The sequence below is a fragment of the Salvia hispanica genome, chromosome 1 (genome assembly GCF_029641045.1).
Source record: "Salvia hispanica isolate PSC_SH4W2 chromosome 1, Shi_PSC_v1, whole genome shotgun sequence".
NCBI classification, from domain to species: Eukaryota; Viridiplantae; Streptophyta; class Magnoliopsida; order Lamiales; family Lamiaceae; genus Salvia; species Salvia hispanica.
The window spans coordinates 23761773-23783466 of NC_142692.1; the positions used below are offsets into that span (position 1 = coordinate 23761773).

The 21694-nt window shown below is 36.1% G+C and overlaps 3 protein-coding genes and 1 pseudogene across 3 annotated transcripts; 1 reads left to right on the forward strand and 3 right to left on the reverse strand.

Moving 5' to 3' along the window:
- Window positions 1-1159: 1159 nt before the first annotated feature.
- On the reverse strand, window positions 1160-8109 carry LOC148933472 (uncharacterized; annotated as a pseudogene).
- Window positions 8110-10300: 2191 nt separating this feature from the next.
- On the forward strand, window positions 10301-13173 carry LOC148933473 (purple acid phosphatase 22-like). The gene is made up of 5 exons (XM_089062334.1): window positions 10301-10466; window positions 10559-10850; window positions 11882-12450; window positions 12606-12694; window positions 12784-13173. Exons 1-5 carry the CDS (start codon window positions 10344-10346, stop codon window positions 12992-12994), a joined length of 1284 nt encoding a protein of 427 aa, XP_088918460.1. The 5' UTR covers window positions 10301-10343; the 3' UTR covers window positions 12995-13173.
- Window positions 13174-16105: 2932 nt separating this feature from the next.
- On the reverse strand, window positions 16106-17899 carry LOC148933474 (uncharacterized). Its single transcript, XM_089064819.1, has 4 exons — window positions 17628-17899; window positions 16810-16888; window positions 16482-16736; window positions 16106-16406 (listed from the first exon to the last, which is right to left on the reverse strand). Exons 3-4 carry the CDS (start codon window positions 16730-16732, stop codon window positions 16238-16240), a joined length of 420 nt encoding a protein of 139 aa, XP_088920945.1. The 5' UTR covers window positions 16733-16736; window positions 16810-16888; window positions 17628-17899; the 3' UTR covers window positions 16106-16237.
- Window positions 16745-21066, reverse strand: LOC148933475 (uncharacterized). The gene is made up of 4 exons (XM_089060261.1): window positions 19375-21066; window positions 19197-19296; window positions 18480-19112; window positions 16745-16888 (listed from the first exon to the last, which is right to left on the reverse strand). The coding sequence occupies exons 1-4, from the start codon at window positions 21045-21047 to the stop codon at window positions 16745-16747; spliced, it is 2550 nt and encodes an 849-aa protein (XP_088916387.1). The 5' UTR covers window positions 21048-21066.
- Between the last annotated feature and the right edge of the window lie 628 nt (window positions 21067-21694).

Consider the following 21694-nt stretch of genomic DNA (forward strand, 5'->3'; position numbering starts at 1 on the left):
AACTCGATGGGTTCGACCTAAGTACAATTATTTTCCATATTTCTTTTTGTTTGACGCATAATTCGACATTTCAATAATTATTTTTATAATATAAATAACTATAAAAAAACCTTCAATTTTATATTTAATATACATTTATGTTATATATTTATTAATATAATAATAATGACCAATAGCTAAATTAAATTTTTTTATTAATTATAATAACCATTTTATTTTTAAAATATGCTCTAAAATTTCTAAAAATATGTTTAATTTTTATTCATGTATACAAAATTGAAATTAGGATTTAATTATGTCTGAGTTTAAATATATATCTCAAAGTTATCATAATTAAATGTTTTTAATCCTATAAATATAATACTAATTTTCATTATTATGTTATTGGATTGACCATATGTTAATTTTATCGGTAGTAGCCCTATTAGCCCACTAGGCTAGCCCGAAACCCAAACATTTTGGGTTGAATATTTTACAACTCGATAAAATTACAACCCAATTAGCCTCCACCCACACCTTCTTCTACATTATTCTGTGTATTTAATTTTCTCTCCACTTTAACTATTTAGTATCATTATTTTAAAACAGGTCAATAAATGAACCGTCTCGCTTAGGCTGGGACGGAGGGAGTGTCCTTTTATTAACTTATAAAATAAGACTACATAAAATTTCGTGCCAAAAACCACATGTTTAATATACTATTTATTAAGATGGAGGAAGCATATATTATGTAACACTGAATTAATCATATTGAGATAAGGCCAACCATGACCATCTCTCTTATCCATCTCATTCTTTCGGATTCATACCACATTTTTTACTTTATTTTTTAATTAAAAGACAACATCTTCAACCTTCTATCTCTTAATCATCTCTAGCCCGAATTCTATTATTAAGAGCATCCACAATAGGGACGGATGTCCCGGCGGACAAACCCACGGACATCCCAAAAACACCTCACGTCACGTCATAAGGACATCCCATCGCACAATAGCGGACATCCCCAAGGACATTCTGGTGGACAAGAATAATAATAAAAATTTACAAATTCATAAATATGCAATTTACGGAATTAAAATTTCAACACGAATACGGAAAAAATGCAACTATTTTATTTAAAAAAAACATACATATTTAAATTTTAAAAAAAATACATAGTTCAACGTGTACTCCTCCGCGCCCATAACTCTTCAGTTATATCTTTCTGGAGTCGAATATAGGCTTCTTGTTGTCGAAGATTGGCAAATGCACGTACTCGATCGGTGTCTCCATGAGGTATCTCCATTCGTACTTTGGTGGTGGCCATGCCATGACTTGGGCCGGCAACATCAGCATCTTCATAGGCCTAATCAGTCAGTTCTGGATTTTCATCTTCGACAATCATGTTGTGCATGATAATACATGCATACATGACATCAGCAATGCAGTCAGGATACCACCCCTTCATTGCCCCATCGATCCTGTAGCACGCCAAATGCCCACTCCACATCCTTGCGTGTCGTCTCCTGACGTTGCGCAAAGTAGATCTTCTTTTCTTCTATTGGGCATTTGATAGTATTCACAAAGACGGGCCACCTAGCGTATATCCCATCCGCCAAATAGTAGCCCATATCTTGCTGGTTGCTGTTGGCGACGAAACTGATGGCCGGACCAATGCCCATGCACTGCTCGTTGAAAAGGGGCGACGACTGGAGGACATTGATGTCATTGTTCAACCTGGCTATCCCAAAATACGCATGCCAAATCCATAGCCGGTAATCAGCTATGGCTTCGAGGATCATCGTGAGATTCTTGCCTTTGAAGCCGGTCGTGCATTGCTCTTTCCAGGCGGTGGAACAGTTCTTCCATTCCCAATGCATGCAGTCTATGCTGCCCAACATCCCCGGAAACCCGTGCTGATTCTCGTGCGTATCCATCAGAGTCTGGCAGTCTTCGGGGGTACGCTTCCGAAGATACCTCTTCCTGAATATCTCAATGACGCCCTGACAAAAATACTTGAGACATTCGCGGGCAGTCGTCTCGCCAATGTAGAGGTACTTGTCGGACATGTCGGACGCGCCTCCGTAGGACAACTGCTTGATTGCGGCGTGCACTTCTGTATAGGCGTGTGACCGGGTCTACCACTCGCATCCTCCCTGTACCTAAAATACTTGTACCTACGCTCTAAAGCGTTCACGATATGCATAAATAGATCCTGATGCATCCTAAAACGACGCCTGAAAAAGTTATCCCCAAACCGCGGCTGCTCAGCGAAATAGTCGTCAAACAACCGTTGGTGTGCAACGACGTGGTCCCCGGGTACTACAACTCAACGATGGATGGGGCGAGGTACGGCCGGCTACTGTTGTTGTTGCAAGCGCTCTTGTATCAAGCGATTTATCTCGGCGGACGTATAAGCCCTCAACTTTTCATTAATTCACCGCCTTACGTCATCAGAATTCCCACCACTACCACCCGCACCACTACCACTACCACTAGCCATTTTGGATCTATCGATCAAATGAGAAACGTAGAGAGAAAGAAGAGAAACTCGTTAATACAAGTGGTGCAAATGAAATGAAATGAAATACAACGAGCCATATATATAGAGTTTTGAAAAAAAAATCGAAAAATGCTGACGTCCGCGGAGTCACCACAATAGCGGACGACACGACGGAGGACCCAACGGACATCCGCTCACACCCGCGGACGACCTCTCGTCCGCCTCTCTCGTCCGTCCTCGGCTCATCCGTCATAATAGTGGACATTCTGGACAGACGACCCGCTCGCCGATCTGACGTTAGCTAGGCAGACCGCTGTTGTGGATGCTCTTAAGAGAAAAACAAAGTCGGATGTTAATACAAGTCGAGCAAGACCATGAAATGACCTTATCGAATATCAACACTCTTATTTTCTTTTCTAATCATAACTAAATTTACATTTTTTTTCTTTTCAACTTTTTCTTGGGATAAACTCTAATGATTTGACATAATAACAATCTTTGTAAATGATGAAATTACATGGTGGTGCAGTGAACCTATACGTGACGTGAGCTTCCAAATTTCCAATTGACTAAGGAGTAAGGCCGATGTCACAGGGATTAAATGAGTAGTAAAATATTTAAATATAATGCATTCTATCTTCTGACGTCTGACAAATCCTCTATTGTTCTTGCTTCATCATATGCGTACGGCTGGCCAAATATGGGTTGGGAAATGTTTCTCGATATATTATTAATTTCAAGTTGTGTTTTTTAAATTGAACATATATATGGGGGTCAAATTAAAGAATAATTTTGGTAATGTCATATCACATTATATTACACATATCACGATCAAATATAAATACATAATGACTCATCACTCCGTCCCAAACCCTAAGTAGATACTGTATTATCATTTTTCTTTTTCTTTCTTTTGTCTAATAAAATATATTCCCTCCGCCTCAAAGTAGGAAGTAATAGTATGTTAAATGTTTACGAGATATAGATAACATGTTTTGCTAAAAAAATAAAATAATTCAACTATCTTGGGACGATCCAAAAAGAAATACGACTCAATTACCTTAGAATGGAGGGAGTACTTCACTCCTAACTAAGTTGAGTCATATCTTTTTGGGATATTTCGACTAAGTTGAGTCATTTTTTTTACAAAACACAAAATATCTAATCACTTCTACTTTATTTTATCCCCATTTTATTCTCTCTCTTTATGTTTTTTACTATATTCATCTCTCCCACTTTTCAACACAATTTTTTAAATTTTCTGCCCAAAAATTTTACCTCACCTTAATGAAACAAAGAAAATATTATATTTTCCTTTTAAAAAAAAATCTGCCATATTAATATATTAAAATATATTTTCTCCATAACATAGTACGGAGTAACATTTTATTAACAACCTAAATAACTAACTTATATATATGATTTATTAGTCACTACAGGAGAGTATTTATACTCCTTCATTGTATGGCTGTTTTACCTTTCCGGCAACAGTATGAATGCCTTAATTAGGACAAATTATGTGGTTTGGGCAAATTAGGGCACTGCCAACCATCCCCACCAACCTTAATTTTCAGTTCATCCATTTTGTAGAGGGTCCTTTTTTTAAGATCTTGATTCTTTTTTTACCTTTTTCTTCGATTACGCCCCTTCAATTTCAGTCTCTGATGAGAAGGGCTAGACTTTTTGGACTAAAATAAAGATGTTAGGTGATTGGGCAAAGCAAAATACATGTACTACATATGTAATATTTACTTGGTTGGATGAAATAGTAAATTACTCCATATGGTAAGCGATATTAGAAGGGGACCAATCCTTGAATGTTGAATGTGGAAATTAATTATGTTAGGACCACAAACTATGGATCTTAATAATATAAAGCGAAGTCCATATTCCATCATTGTATAAATGGACTATTCTTCATTGGCACTTTATGTAGTTCCTCCTCTTCTACTTTATCAAATAATCTCGAATAGGCCTGCAAATTTAGTGCGTGGATTTCGGATATACCCGATCCCGACTCAATACCCAACGGATTTTGGGTACTCAAAACCTGAAATTATGGGTTCGGGTACGGATTTGGGTAGTTAATGTTAGGATTTTTCGGGTTTAGGGTACCCGAAACCCGTATTAGGGTATCCGACTAATACCCGATTAAACCTGATTAATTATGTATTTGCGATAAATATTTTTATTTAGTAGAAGGCCTATGGCCCGTATGGTAAATTTATTTAATCACATGTAGATTTATGCCAAAAATTTCTTTATTTTAAAATTAAGTAGTGTCTATTTGTCTAATCTCTATATATAATCATAGAATCATAATCTAGAGAAAGCTAAAGCATTAGAATTGAAGTTTAGACTTTTAATAATAGTCAATAAATAGTACTCCCTCCGTTCCATAGTAATGGAGACAAAACTTTTCAGTACGGAGATTAAAAAAAATTGTGTTAGGTGAGTTAACTAAAGAGAGAATAAAGTGGAAAATGAAAAAGGTAGAGAGATGAAGAGAGAAAAAAGTAAGAGAAAATAAAGTATGTGTGGAAAAATGTGTTGACTTTTACTAAAAAGGGAAATGACTCTATTACTATGGAACGGACGGAAATGGAAAAACGCCCCTATTACTATGGAACGGAGGGAGTACTATTATTGCGTTATTTTTAATGATTTCTATTCTCATCACAATGTAATTTATGTAAAAGAAATAATGTGAAATATACTAATTTCGGGTTTATGGGTACCCGATTAGTTAGGTTTGTGTACCCGCACCGGGTATTAGGGTACCCGAATTCACATACGGATCAGATATTGAGTATGATATTTTTGAAATTTCGGGTTCAAGTACACGCGGATACCCGAATTTACAGGACTAATCTCAAACACTTCTTTTGCATGTAACATTTCAGGTTTACTTCGGTTTTTACTACTGTTTTTATTTCTTCCTATTATTTTTGTAAATTTGGCAATTCACTTTATACTTCCACTCTTTGGATTATTTTTATTTTTAAAAATCACATGACACATCAGAATTTGTTTCGACGACTGAGGTGCAACTTCAATAAAGGTTAGGGCTGAGAAATACAGCCCAAAATCGAATTTATGGCTAATTGGAATATAAGAGAGCCCAGCCCGGTGTAACATTATTAGTCACCTTTAACTCAGTTATGGAATTTAATACTACTAAAAACATACTACTATAATTCAATGAATAGCTTTTTATTTATCGCCTTCTATTTTACATATTGCAATCCCTTAATTAATATTAAAATATTACTACTAATGAACTTAAAATTTATCCCTAAAAAGCACCCACGAGAAATGAATAAAAATAGGAGTCCACATTAACAAGACTCCAACGGTAGAACTTAAGCTTGAGATTGAGATTTAAACAAAGATAACCAGTAGCTGATGCGAATTTTTATAGCATTAAAAATAAACTGCAAGTGTACAAATGTCCTAGTATAGCTAAAGGCAAGAGCAAATACTGAATCACTAATTAGACCAAGTACTATAATCAGACGATGTTATATACTAAAGTGATCATTAATTAAGATATCATAAAATGGCCTTAGCATTACTAGAGCGATCTCCTATGTATTCTAATCTCCTTTAGAATAATTTCGATAGTAGATTATATACACAAGAGTGTATTCCAACATCATTTATGGTCACCCCTCACAAATAGTTTCAACCTTTTCAACTATACTACAACGTTATTTATTCCGCTCTAATGTATTATGTCACTTTCGATTCCACAACACATCAGAATATCATCTAATAATTTCTCAAAAATTCAAAATATTATAATGCAAAATAGATAAAGTAAATCTAAGTCTTTGATAGTAAAAATAATTAAGCAAATATAGAGTCAGCTACTTGATGCATTCATTGTTCAGTTATCCATACATGATAGCATATACAATAATTAATAACACAAAATGAAAAATGAGAAAGATAGGCTAGTCGGTTCAATCTTGAAGTGTTGAATTGTCTCTTACCTTGAAGATGGAGCCACTTCAATTTTTTATCGACAAATTTTGCTCTGTGTTAGAGCATCCGCAACGCGGGCTCGATTTTGGCTCGGTCTCGTCTCGACGAGACGAGCCAGCATTGAGTCAGCGTTGCGAGGCTCGTCTCGTCTCGACGAGACGAGACATCTCGTTGCGCGACGCGACACGGCGAGGCCGGCCTCGAGCTGGCGAGACGACGCACGCGCGCGCCCACGTGGCGCGCGCTGGAGCGTTGCGTGACGCCCACTCGCCGGCCCGCGAGTGGGCGTCGTAATTATGACGTAATAATTTTTTTTAATAAATTCGAAAAAATCAAATTTAATAAAAAAAAAAAAAAATTCAAACGGTCAAATGACCGCTGGGGACCAAACGGTCGAATTTTTAATTTTTTTTTCTTCTATAAATATACTCCATACTCCATTCACCATTTTACACACAAACACAACTTTCATTCCTCATTCCTCTTCCATTGTACACACAAACACTACTCTCAAATTGTTGAAAAAATGTCCGGCGATGGAAACTCCAGCGGCGGCGGCTCCGGCAGGCGGCACTCCGTCGGGTTCGACTTGAACTCGTTCGACGATTGGGCGAGCATGTACAACTGTTTGGGTACTCCCGGTTCGTCGCCGGGCACCCAAGGCTCGACCATCCCGCCGGCGTACCAAACACCACATTTTGATGTGGATGTATACTATCGCCCCCCCTCCCAGAGGTACGGGCAATCGCCGGGATTATCCCAAATTCCGGAGAATTTTTTGGCGCCTGATCGCAGTTTGCCCGACTGGCCAATAGGTGGAGGCTCCGGCTCCGGCTCCGGCAGGATCAACCTCAGTCTCGGCGTCAATGCCGAGGAGGAAGAGGAGGCAGCGGCTGCAGAGGTTGGTGGAGACGGCAGCCGGCATGCATACAGCCAAGCCGAGACGTTGGCTCTGTACGACGCTTGGATCAGCGTCTCGTACGATCCTATCGTCGGGAATCAACAAACCCACAAGTGCTTTTGGGAAAAAGTCACCGAACTTTACAACGCCTGAAGGCCGACGAATACCGTTCCCCGCAACGTGAAGATGCTCCGCAGTCATTGGGACCGAACCGACAAAGATGTCAAAAAGTTTTGCGCGATATACAGGGGAGAAGAGGCGAATTATCAGAGCGGAGCCAGTGGAGCCGACATTCTGAGAGCGGCGTTGCGGGTCTTCAAAGACGACGTCGGCAAAGATTTCAATCTTGTCGATGTTTGGTCGCAAGTCCACCACCTTGACAGGTGGGCTGGCGGTGTCGAGTCGGCCTCGGGCTCGAAACGCACGAAGCGCACGGCGCGTGGCCACTACTCGTCTAGTGATGGCGGCGAAGGCAATGCCTCACGTGAGGGCACGCCAACTGATGATGCAGGGGGTCTTCTTCCGGTGCACGACGTCGGCCGCAAGGGACCAAGGCGGCGAAGGCGGCTAGAGCCAGGGGGAGAGCGAGAGCGAGAGGGATGGGCCGCGGCGGACCAAGCCAGGCGGGCGAGGGCTCGAGCTCCGGCACGGGCACGGGCTCGCACACCCTAATGTCCATGTACCTAGTCGCCACGATGGCGGACCTCTCAAAAAGAATCCTGGCCAAGTTGCAGCCCATATGGCCGGAATTGAGTATATGAGAGCTCAACTTGGTATAGTTGTACCGCCGACTTCGGGGGATGATGATTCGCCGGCGGAGTAGTTTTTTTATTTTTTAGAATTTTAAATTATGTACTTTTTTTATTTTTTAGGATTTTAAATTATGTATTTTTTTCTATTTTTTAGGCTTTTAAGTTGTAATATTTATTTTATTTTAATGAAGTGTGTTTTTATTAATTGAATTTGTTGGAATTAAAAATAAAAAATGAAATTGAATGAATAGTTATGAGATGGTTAAGAGATGGTTAAGAGATGGAGGGTTGCAGGTGCTGTCTCTTAGTTAAGAGATGAGCTTAAAAGTTGGGGCCCATGAATAGTTAAGAGATGAGACGGTTAAGAGACGGATAAGAGATAGCGTTGCGGATGGCCTTAAGGATCGTACTTAGATATAGTTTTTTTTCTCATAATTAGGAGCCAATTCAATCATCCATTAACAGTTTTTGCTCGGACTCTATTTTTGTGTATTTTCATATTATTAATATGTAAAATTATTAAGAATGAACTCAAATACTTATATACAACATCGAAATCAATCAAGAAAAGATGAATATATCCCTCAAATATCATGTAAATACTGAGTTAATCAATGTATCACGTACTATCCATTTAAAAGAACTCAGTATCAACGGAATCACAAAAGGTAATAATTTTGTGCATTTGTAGAAACTTGTAATTAATAGTTCACCCTAATCCATCATTTGCTCTAAAGCATATGAGTTCTCAGACTTTTATATAATAATCATTTTTTATGATAAATTGTCATAATCATGTAATTAATAGTACAATCATAACTAGCTCAAGTAAAATCCTTTCTGTATGTAATTGATAGTTCTAGCAAATTAAGTACCAATTAAACATGTTATAATATTTTCTTAGTATTAATTAAATTAATGGGAGTCGATATTCGATATAGTGTTTGGATGAGATTGAAGAACTTGATTATATATAAGTATATTACGGAACCGGAGAAGTTTCAAGCAAGGCATATATAGTCTCTGGATATTCCATCTAACATAGTTTTATACTTAATTCAGAAAGTCGTTAAGAATTTGTAATTAGAGTATAAACTAGAAATTTGATGGGAAGCCAATCACATGGACGGAATTATTTTTGATCTTACATATATAGTTAAACTATAAAATTGGAATAATTATTACTATTAGATTGGCCCGCGCGGTCGACCAGACCGTGAAGCTTCTCCCAAATTTAATTAAATATTTTTGAAAGAATTGGAGGTTGTCACGATCATGTCCGACTTGGCTTGAAATATCATAGTATATAGATTGTCAATCTGGTTTATTTTACATGTGTTTTGATGTGTTCTAATCTGATTATAGTACATTCCTCGAATATGCGACGTTGCTTCCTCTTCTCAAATTTCAGTGACAACCAATATATATATATATATGCTTGACTTGTGCATTATTAGTTATAGGTTTTAATCAACTTTGATTCCAAACGAATTATATATGGATAATGATGTCGACACTACTTATATTTAGCGAGGTTAATTGCCAATTAGAGATAATTTTTAAGTTGTAGCAATGATTAAGTAATTAATTAGGTGGAACTAGCTATGATTGAGTAATTAATTAAGTTTTTTCATCAATGTATCATCAGCAGCTCATCCCACATTTGGAAAGAACATACCATACTTTCTAACCGTTTGTTCTCTTTCACTTAAATTTGCATGTTAATACTATTATTATTCCTATGCCCTCTTCTGTCGGTGCAGTTTTGATTATAGTACAATTTTAAAATCTTAAAAGTAAAATGAAGCGTAACTAATTGGTAGAATAATTAAGAGGTCTGCTTATTTATTTATTTAATTAATATTACAATCATTATTATTATAATCAACAATTTTTTATGATATAAGATAATACAACTGTTACATCAGATTATTAATACAGAGCATCTCAAAATACATTTGTAGAATTCGGAATGAAAATATGTTGATTGATTCAAAACTAATTGACAGGGACAATATGCAAAATTCATGTTTTTTATGTGATTATTGTTGTAAGCATGTATATCCAAAAATTGTCCAACTCAGGTTTCTTTACGCAATCTTCTTACTCCTCGTACTCTTCATTTATATATTTATCATTAAATTCTTGTAACTTATAAACTATCACAAGTATACTAACCTTATCTAGATCAAAATAAATCACAATAAATTTTAGACTAATAATGATGTTGCTCCTCCTCTTCTTCTTGCTTTTGGCATCCCCGGCTTCACCAGAATACACGCGTCCGCATCCCCGGCCGCTCATTTACCGGCCTCACAAAGGCCCGGAATCTGCCCCCCAACAGGTTGATTTGTAGTAATTTATTTTTTTTTCTACTTGATTATACTAGTAAATACATGTAATTTAATTTCTTTACATTTTCTTAAAAAAAATCAGGTACACATTTCATTGGCAGGGAAAGATTACATGAGGGTTTCGTGGATTACGGAAGAAAAATCAAAATCCGTGGTTGAATACGGGAAAATGCCCGGAAAATACAGCGCGGCCGCCTCAGGGGAGGAAAGTACGTCGTATAACTACTTCTTTTACACCTCCGGAGAAATTCACCACGTCAAGATTGGTCCCTTGGAGCCCAGCACCACCTATTACTACAGATGCGGCGGCGGGGGGCCAGAGTTCAGCTTCCGAACGCCGCCGTCGGCGTTCCCCGTGGAATTTGCTGTTGCCGGTAAGCTACATTGAGTTTGTTGCGTGACGACATGGTTTCATTTCATTGAGAGTTAGTTTCAATGAAAAACTTGCAAGCAAGGCCTTCCACTTCCACCACCTTATTCTACATGTTTTGCAACTAATTAATTCCGTTTAATTTTCTTTTACTACCTTCAAAACCCAATTTGTGGCATATGAGATCCTTTATTAAGCATTTTTGATATCTCACTCCTCTTTTATAATGTTCATTTTACAATTAATATGAATTTTATGCATTAAATTCATAATGATTATGTTAATTATATTTTGTAAACAACTTTGCACGTATGGAAGAGTATAGAAAATTATTATATTAATTCAAATAATTTACAATGGCAATTTTGTTAATTCTCCTAAAACTCCTCTTTTATGTACGTATAGATAGATATAGATTTTATTTTTTTCAATGAGTTTAGTATATTAGATTTAATTTTGCAATTACTACTAATACGATTCATTTCCCGGTGAGGATCTATACTTATGATACTACTCCTACTATATACTCATTCGGCCTAAAAATATAGTACTATCTTTCTATTCTCTTCTGTCCATCAAAATTAGTCTTATGAAATAGTACTAAAAATCGAAGCTACTTCCAATTTATTACTCATCTTTAATATTTTTTTCTCTTCTACTTTAACCTTATTTTTTATTTATATTTTCAATTTTACTCATTTATCTTTTTCTTTATCATACATACTCCCTCCGTCCGTGAATAGGAGTCCCGTTTTTTCATTTTAGTCCGTCCGCGAATAAGAGTCCCGGTTAACTTTTTCCATAAATGGTTTTAGGGTCCCACCTTCCACTAACTCATTCCACTCTCATTTCATTTAAAATTAATATATATAAGTGGGACCCTTATTCCACTAACTTTTTTCCACCTACTTTTCTTAACATTTCTTAACATCCGTGCCGCCCATGAATGGGACTCCTAATGGCGGACGGAGGGAGTACTATTTTTGGTAGATACATAAAGTATGTAAATAGGGAGTACTAATATGGAAGGTGCAGGTGACCTTGGGCAAACAGAATGGACGGAATCAACCTTAGCCCACGTGGGTGGATCAGACTATGACGTGTTCCTCCTTCCGGGAGATCTATCCTACGCCGATATGCAGCAGCCGCTATGGGACTCGTTCGGGAGGCTGGTTGAGCCCTTAGCGAGCGCGAGGCCATGGATGGTCACCCAAGGAAACCACGAGATCGAAATGTTCCCAATCATTTACCCTCAGGGATTCAAAGCCTACAACGCTAGATGGCTCATGCCCTATCAAGAAAGCAACTCCCAATCCAACTTATACTACTCCTTCGACGTCGCAGGGGCCCACGTCCTCATGCTTGGCTCTTACACCAACTTTGATGCTGACTCAGATCAATACGCGTGGCTTCTTGCTGACTTGGCTGCCGTCGATAGGTCCAAAACCCCTTGGATTTTTGCGTTGATCCACGCGCCGTGGTACAATACTAATGCTGCCCATAAAGGTGAGGGTGAAAGTATGAGAATAGCTATGGAAAATATTTTGTACAAGTCGCGGGTCGATGTCATCTTCGCTGGTCATGTTCACGCATACGAAAGATTCGTGAGTACTCATTCTTTTTTATATATTTTTCTCTCTCATACTTTACCATGTTCTCATTGCAACATGTGTTTTTCCCTAATGAGACTTTTTTTTATGTACGGAGATAGTATAGTATAAAAAAATTAATAGTAATTGTGTTGGAATATAATTTTCAGACTAGGGTTTATGATAACAAGGCAGATCAATGTGGTCCTGTTCATATCACTATTGGCGATGGAGGAAACAGAGAAGGACTCGCGATGACGTAAGTGCCCATCAATTAGTGTATCAAACTTTGGTTTCAAATATTAATATTAATTGAATCATTTATTGTTTAAATGGTTATAACTAAAGGTTTGAGAGCCCTAGTCGTTCAATATCAATGTATCGGGAGCCAAGCTTCGGGCATGGGCGGCTGAGGGTATTGAACAACACCCACGCCCATTGGTCGTGGCACCGCAACAACGAGACCAACTCCGTCACCGCAGATGAGATATGGTTGGAGAGCTTGAGCTCGTTGTCTCACTGCAACCACGTCGTTACTTCTCCAAATGATGAATTATGATTGTGCTTGTGCCAATTATACCGTACTCCTTCCGTTCCGGCTAAAATGACATATTTCTTAATCGGCACGAGATGTCTGTTTCTTTTTGATCAGTTATGTGTATATAGATAGCTGTATTTAAAATTTTGTGATATTATTCCTCTAAAATATAATAATAATAATAATAATATATTTTCCTAGCTAGATTTTACGAATAAATAAGTTGATTTTAAATGATAAAGAGGGACACATTAAAGTGTACATTTATTGATTTAATGGGCCCAGTGATCCAATCTAGCATGGGCCACGTAAGCTGTGTACCATTATTTGCGGCCATTTGATATTCGTAAGCCCATTACGACAAACTAGCTACCAAGTTTTTTTGGAAGAAATAAATAATTTTGATTCTCTGTTAACGTCAATTGGCAGATATATGGAATCCCTTCCATACTAACTTTATGGAAGGTAATCAATTGCTAACTAATTACTAATCCAAAATTGAGATCAATTTTCAACCATTAGATTAGAAGATCTTGTGGTTAATATAATACCAAGTGTAATATATTTTAAATTTAAATAATTATTAATTAAATTAAAAGGGTATTAATGTCAAATTCCTATATGTAGTAATTATAACTAACTACTTTCTCTCTCCTCAAAATCATCTCAAATTTTTAAATTTATGTAACTCTCTCAATTTAAATTATTTTTTCGCAAAAAATATATCAAATTAAAGATAATTTAATAAGGATTCCAACGAGATCTCAATTGCATATGTTCCGACGACGTTCGGATGATGAAATTTGATATTTTTTATTTTAGTTTTCGTAAATGTTGATACCCAGATTTTTATCAACAAATACATCAAAAAATATCAATAAAACCATGTAAAAATCTCAATAAATATGTGTTGATATTTTCTTGTACTAATGTTGATATTCTTATATCATATTGCTCATATTTGTAATACACAATGTTGATATAAAAAAACACCCACGAAAATTATCATATGATAACATAATGACGATATTACCCTTTTGTTGATATTTTGTCTACTATTTATTGAGATTTGTGAGCTTTAATCTCATCCACTCATTTTAAAATTCAAGGGTGGAGATTTAATCTTGATTTTGGATTAGGGTGTTATAAGCATTAGAATAAGACCCCTAACTTTATAGCAAAAAGATATAACGCTTTTGTGAGGGGATAGCTGTATAAAAAAGTTAAATGATGAGTATATGATTATAAGTTAGAGTAATGCTATGCGGCCATAATGTGGCCTTATGGCCAGCCACACAATGACATTTTTGTAAATAATTATAAAAGTCAATGCAATAAATTAATAGCAATAGTTAGTGCTAAGATAATTTTACTTAACTACCCTTTTCTCAATTTTTTACTTCAAATTTAAATTTACAATATTCTCTCTCCATAATAATTTATGCACAATTTATGAAATAATTTATGCACAATTTACGTTAAATTTAAATTATATGTATGTTGTATTGGAAATAATCATATCATACCTATCGACTAAGATACATCACAATATATCATAAATAAATTGTGGTAATAAGTAGTATGTATACTTGCATATAGTTAATATATTTTATGATCAAGTTTAATAAGATCAACTAATCTTATGTTAACATAATGTTACTCCTAGCTATTCTAATTTGGTAACCAATTTTCATGAATTGTGCAAAGTTATATAATTGTATTGCATATCATATAAAGTGTACTTATGTAGTGTATTAGAATTGTATCATGTCTTATAAACTGTAAATATAAGTTACATATTAATATTATGCTTATTGCGTATTTTAGATACTACTGTATTATGTACAAATAATTTAATTAGTTACATTGCAAAAATAACTATATTATATAATTATCATATTATTGCAAAAATAACTATTATATGACATAATACAACTTACACACCAATAACTAAACTTGCTAATAATACTAATAATAACATATAATAGTAATAATATTGACTTATATAGATAACATGGATAAATTTTAAATACAAAATGCATTTAAAGGTCATTGTACTAAACTACTTATAGGAATTTGGCCGTAATGGTATGTTAGTAGCTTTATATCATTATTATATAGATTATGATACCATTTAAAATTTAGTTACAAGAACATACTATAGGTTATATTGACAATACTAATAATAATATCAAATATTAAAAATTATAAATACAACTTCATATTTGTATATAGTTGCTAATATATTATTACAACATGGAGCCATGTAATATTGTGAGTTATTATTGTTATTGTCGCAATTATCCGATAATTATAGGTTTTAGCTAAACTATAGTACTAGTTATGTTATGTGGTGTAGCAATTTATTATTATTATTAAATAACTAATAACTGATCTAATATCGAAAATTCTCAATTGATTTTAGATTCAATAGATATTTGATTCACTTGAATAATTTAAAAATTTATAAAATTTAATTGGGATTCACTTCATCTTCTATCATTCTATACAATTAATGAACTGAACAAGTAAATATTCAATCAAACTTAAATTTTATTGAAGATTCAATTGATATTCCTTTGAAGTATACTTTTGTGACACCGGGAATTTGTGGAATCTGTCTATAACTAAAATGCAATTGGTCTTAGTTGTGGATTAGATACTATATGTATTTTAACATGATCCGTGGTGTATATACTAATCAGTATATACGAATGGTCTTATTTAAATGTTAATGTTAAGTATAGTATACTTTAAATATTTATAGAATTTTAATATCAAGAAGATTTTTATATTCTGATTTCAAAAAGTAAATTAACATATTTAATAATTAAATAATAATATATATCAGAAAACAAATAACTATAAAAAAAAGAAAAATCAAAAAGAAAGCAAACATAAAAGAAATGTATTTATATATTGATTTGAAACGTATCTATACATACTAAGCAATTAAAATAATAAACAAAAGTATAAAAAAAATAGAAAAAGACACTACAAAAAAAAAGTTGTTTTGCAAGCACCAAAGTGCTTGCAAATAAGCATATATGCTTGCAAACAGTCATTTTGCAAGCACTTTGCAAGCAAAAAAGGTGCTTCCCATTTCGTTCGTTGCAAAATTTGCAAGAACATTAGCAAGCACATGTTTAAAAATTGCAAGCACATTGACTAGTGCTCGCAAACTGGATTGCAAATTCTAACGGTCAAATTAGTACATTGCAAGCATTTTTTGCTCGCAAAACTTCCTCCAGGTTGTCGCCATATTTAACTTTTGCGAGCATTCACTGTGCTCACAAACAATAATGCATTTTCTGAATTCATTTTGCAAGTACCACTGTGCTTCTTAAGACTTTTCTGAAAGAAGGCGTCTGGGAGAACAATCTTATGGAAAACATCTCGACATATATTTGCTACATCTTTGGAAGGGGTCAGCCTGCACATCAATCAATGTATAGTTAGTAACTTTGAAAAAAATATAAAAATTCTGTTAACATATTCATCTTCTTACACTCCATTCTCTAAATCTATAAATTTTCTTCCGTATCGATCGGGGAGATCAGGTTGATCTTCATCCCCTTCTTCTTCCCTTTCTTCCCCTTCTTCTTCCCCTTCTTCTTCACCTTCTTCTTCTGGTGACACTTCTGCGTCAAAAAGTGTGAAGAGATTCTCTATCTCAGGAGGAACGTCCTCTAGATCCTTAAGAGGAGTGCCACGGGATGAGGCTCCTCTACGTCGTCCGGTAATTCCTCCTCTAGGCATTTAACTATAAGTTCAAGCATAAACATAAGTTATGCAGATTTCTATAGCTGAGCAAATGATGTTACATTTTTTCTTACATGAGATGGGGGTGATTGGAGCCTGATACAAGTAAAACACATCCTGCAGCGACGGATCAGCTACAATTCTACCACAAACCTACGTCCAACAACAAAAAGATATATTAATACATATGAAACATTATGCAAATACACCAATATCCAAATAGAAACATAAAACATAGCTTAATCTTCACAAAATGAAAGCTATCAAAGAGGAATACATGTAATAAACCCTATCTGTTACAGGGATCTTCCTTTATACATTTTAAATTCAGTTCAGAAAACAGAGATAGCATAATTACAATCATATACTACTATCATTGATTAGGTGAAGTGTTTTCATCTCGAAATAGGTTTATCTCTCCAGGAATCAGATGGACAAAGTAGAGAAATCCAGAAAATACACATTAAACACAAGTACATCAAAATCCCTTGCTTTCTCACTCACTTCTACCATGTAAGGATGGAAAACCCCCCGAATTCAGTATATCACAAAGTTTCCGCCAGAATACACTAATTGAGTTCCAAACAAGTCAGCTTCAAATTTCAATACCTCGCAAATTTATCATTCCAAATTTTATATATATGAGCTCGAATTCAGAGAAACCTCATTACAAATACACAACAAAGAGTAGACTGATATGAGAAGAAAAACAAAGAGTAGACTAATAAAATTTTATAAGCTCTCCATTCATAGAAAATAGTTTATATGCATCAGATGTTCCACATATAAATTCATTCTTCCATCTGATCTCGAAGAAAAAAGCAAATCAAAGTATTGCAACTTGCAGTTTGTTGAACAGAGGTTAGGCGACACAGAGGAAGAAGATCAGTACCTAGGTCTCCAATGGCAGAGAGGAAGAGGCGGTAGCAGGCGGATTGAAGTGGTCGAGCGACAGAGGAAGAAGTGGCGGTAGCTGCGCAGCGCCGGCGGAGAGGAAGAGGGGTAGAAATCACGGACTCGCGCTTCAAAATCAAAAAATTAAACAGAATTAAGAGATTTTGGCAACTTGTGGATCTACCAAATCGAAAATCAATTCAAAAATCAAACAAACCGGAATCTACCAAATCAAAATCAAAGACGAAAATCAAAAATCACTTGAATTAGGGGTTTTTGGCAACTATGCGAGAATGGAGAAAAAGAAGGAAATTGAATGGAGATGAAGATGAGTAGCGGAAGGGTTTTGTGAAATTGGAAATTGCAAATTAACTCTAAATTGGAAGTTAATGCGGAAGGGTTCGATTAAAATGGCAAATTAACACTAAATTAACTTTAAATTAACTCTAACAGCATTTCCAATAAAGATGGCAAAATCGTATACATTTTCAATTTTTTTGGAGAAGCTTATCAATGAATAATGTGAATTTCAAAACAAAATCGGAAATTACAAAACATTAATAAGAAAAAGTTAATGAAGCCATTATTAGTGAAAAGTGAGATTTATATCAAAGTTTCAATATTATTTAATTCAATGAAATTTAAAAAGAAAAGCACTAAATGAAGCCAACCTGGATGGAAAATTTCATTCATCATCATCATCATCGTCCTCTTCTTCTTCTTCTTCTTCTTCTTCTTCTTCTTCTTCTTCTTCTTCGTCGTCGTCCTCCTCCTCCTCTTCTTCTTCTTCTTCTTCCTCTTCTTCTTCTTCTTCTTCTTCTTCTTCTTCTTCTTCTTCTTCTTCTTCGACCTCTCTCAAAATTGGAATCATTGTGCCGCTAGAATCACAACGTGCAGGGTCTATGAATCGCTCATCATCAGAAATTTCATGAACTTCCACTTCATCTTCTTGAAAAGCCGCATCTTCTTCTGCTTCTTTCATAGTGGTGTAACTAGAATCAAATTTCTTTGCTTGAACTTTGAGCACTGCTCGCCAATTTACCTTATCTTTTTTCTTGCTCGGAAAAGGTACAAAGTAAACTTGAGATGCTTGTTTGGCTAAGACGAAGGGATCATATTTCGGGTACTCCTTCAGTGTATTCACTTCTACAATTTGGTACTTCGGATGAACAATCGTACCACCACGTGGATGCGGAGTCGGATCAAACCATCCACAATTGAACAAAACAACTTTCTTAATCGGTCTTGCACGATATTCTACCTCCACAACTTCTTTCAAAATTCCATAGAAGTCATCCTCCTCATAATTGTAATTCGATCCTCTGATACATACCCCACTATTGACGGTGGATTTACTCTTCCCATAAGAGTATGTGTGGAATTTATATCCATTGACTATACAAACATTATAGCTTGTGACCTCGGTCAACGGTCTTTGTGACAGATAGTACAAATGACTATCACGAGGCAAGTTGTTTTGGCCCTGTATACCAAAAACTTGGTGAATAAATTACAATTTTTTGACAATTAAAAACATATAAAACTAAATATTATAAAAAAAACTTACATATTCATTGAACCATAATGCATAGTGATCTTCTAATTGTTGCTCTATCTGCGGCAAAGTTATTCCAGGATACGACTCGCGCAATTGCTCGATGAACATACTGCATTATTAAAAGAAATCAATAATTAAGTAACAAATATTTAATTCAATAATCGATTATTAATGAAATCAAACTTACTGCTCAAATTCCTTCGCTTCTTGAGTATTAAGCAATATGTAAGTATGCGCTGCTTTGTACTCGGCTTCTAACAAGAATCGTGTCCGTCCCTTCCCAACACATCTGGTATCATATGTGAAAATCTGAAGCATATCTTCGGGGTGAGTAGATCCTCCCCCGTCGTCATTACGAGGGATATCTCTACCTCGGCAACGAACATGTGACTCGAAGTAATGTGTGCAAAAATGAGATGCTTCCTCGGTCAAATACGCATTACATATTGATGCTTCCACAGCAGCCTTGTTCTTAACATTTAACTTCAGTTTGCGCATGTACCGTTCAAATGGATACATCCATCGAAAATGCACTGGTCCAGCGATCAATGCCTCATATGCTAAGTGGACTGGAAGATGCTCCATTGAGTCAAAGAAAGACGGGGGAAATATCATCTCAAGCTTGCACAAGGTAACCACAATCGACTCACTGTATTTTTTCATATCAACCTCCCGTATCACTGTGGCAGTAAGATCTCTAAAAAAATTGCTCAACTCTGTCAAAGGTTCCCATACAGTGTGTGGGAGTAACTCACGAAGTCCAATCGGTAGCAATCGTTGCATAAACACGTGACAGTCGTGGCTTTTCATACCGTACAACTTATGTTTTTTCATATCAATGCATCTTGATAAGTTAGAAACATAACCATCTGGGAATTTCAAAATGTTGAGCCACTTGAGCAATAAATTCATACTTTCTTTGTCAAGCGTGAAATTAGCCTTATGATATTTCCCGCCATATGGCCAAAGTTCAGGTCGTATACCAAGCTCTTGCAAATCTCTTCTTGCATTGGCATTGTCCTTCGTCTTGCCTTCTACATTCATGATGGTATTGAAGATATTGTCGAAAACATTCTTCTCTATGTGCATGACATCCAGGTTGTGACGAATCACATTTGTCTTCCAATACGGAAGATCCCAAAATATGCTTCGTTTATTCCATCCAAAAATCTTGCTCAACTCAGAGTTTATTTCCGCACCTTCATCAAATACTCTCTTGAATTCAAATTGTTCCAGATGATCAAGTATTTGTTCTCCATTTAAGAATGGAGGAGGACCAGAATGCTCAGTTCTGTTCTTTCTAAAGTTCTTTTTGTCTCTGCGGAATCGATGATTTATGTTGAGAAACCTCCTGTGGCAATCAAACCAAGTGGTTTTCCGTCCATGTTTCAAGGAGAAAGCTTGTGAGTCCTCCATACAATATGGACACGCACGGTGTCCAGATGTGCTCCACCCTGACAACATTGAATACGCAGGGAAGTCACTGATAGTCCACATCAACGCTGCGTGTAGCTGAAAGTTCTGTTTTCTTGATATATCATATGCAGGGATTCCTTCGGTCCATAAATCGTTAAGCTCTGCGATCAAGGGTTGTAGAAACACATCAATATTCTGCTTGGGATTCTTCGGACCGGGCACAATCACAGTGAGAAACATGTATGGATTTTTCATGCACATCCACGGAGGCAAATTGTATGGAGTTAAAATCACCGGCCATACTGAGTACTGTGAACCAGATTGACCAAATGGCTGAAATCCATCTGTGCTAAGTGCTAACCTGACATTTCTTGATTCAGAAGCAAATAGGGGATGCGTCTTGTCAAATGTTTTCCATGCTGCAGAATCCGCTGGATGACGCATCTCCCCTGAAGTTTGGGCGTGCTCTGCGTGCCATCGCATTGATTGAGCTGTAACTTCAGATGCATACAAACGTCTTAATCTTGGGCCCAAAGGAAAATAGTACATCTTCTTGAATGGACGGCAGCCATTACCCTTAAATCTAGCATGACCGCAAACTTTGCATTCTGTCCTATCTTCGTCTTCTTTCCAATAGATCATGCACCCTTTCATGCAACAATGTATCTTGAGAACAGGCATATCTAAAGCTTGCATCTGTTTCTTGCACTGATAAAAACCGTTAGGCATACGATTCGGTTTCGGCAAACGCTCTTCCATAAACTGACACAACTCGTCAATAGCTCGCTGAGACAATCGATGTTCAGACTTCATAGTCATTAGTCGAGCATTTGTTGATAACTCAGAATAATCACACCCCGCCCACAAATCAGACTTAGACGCTTCTAACATATTATAGAACTGTTGCGACTCATTAATGGGGGGCTCTGGCATGTACGTAGGCGGAACATATTGCCAAGGCTCGTGAGCACTTGATTGTACCCACGCATCGTGCACCATATGTTGGTATGGATTTGATGGTGTATCAAAATCCATGGATTCTGCCTGTGACGATGCTCCGACATCGGACGATGCTCCGACATCGTAATGAT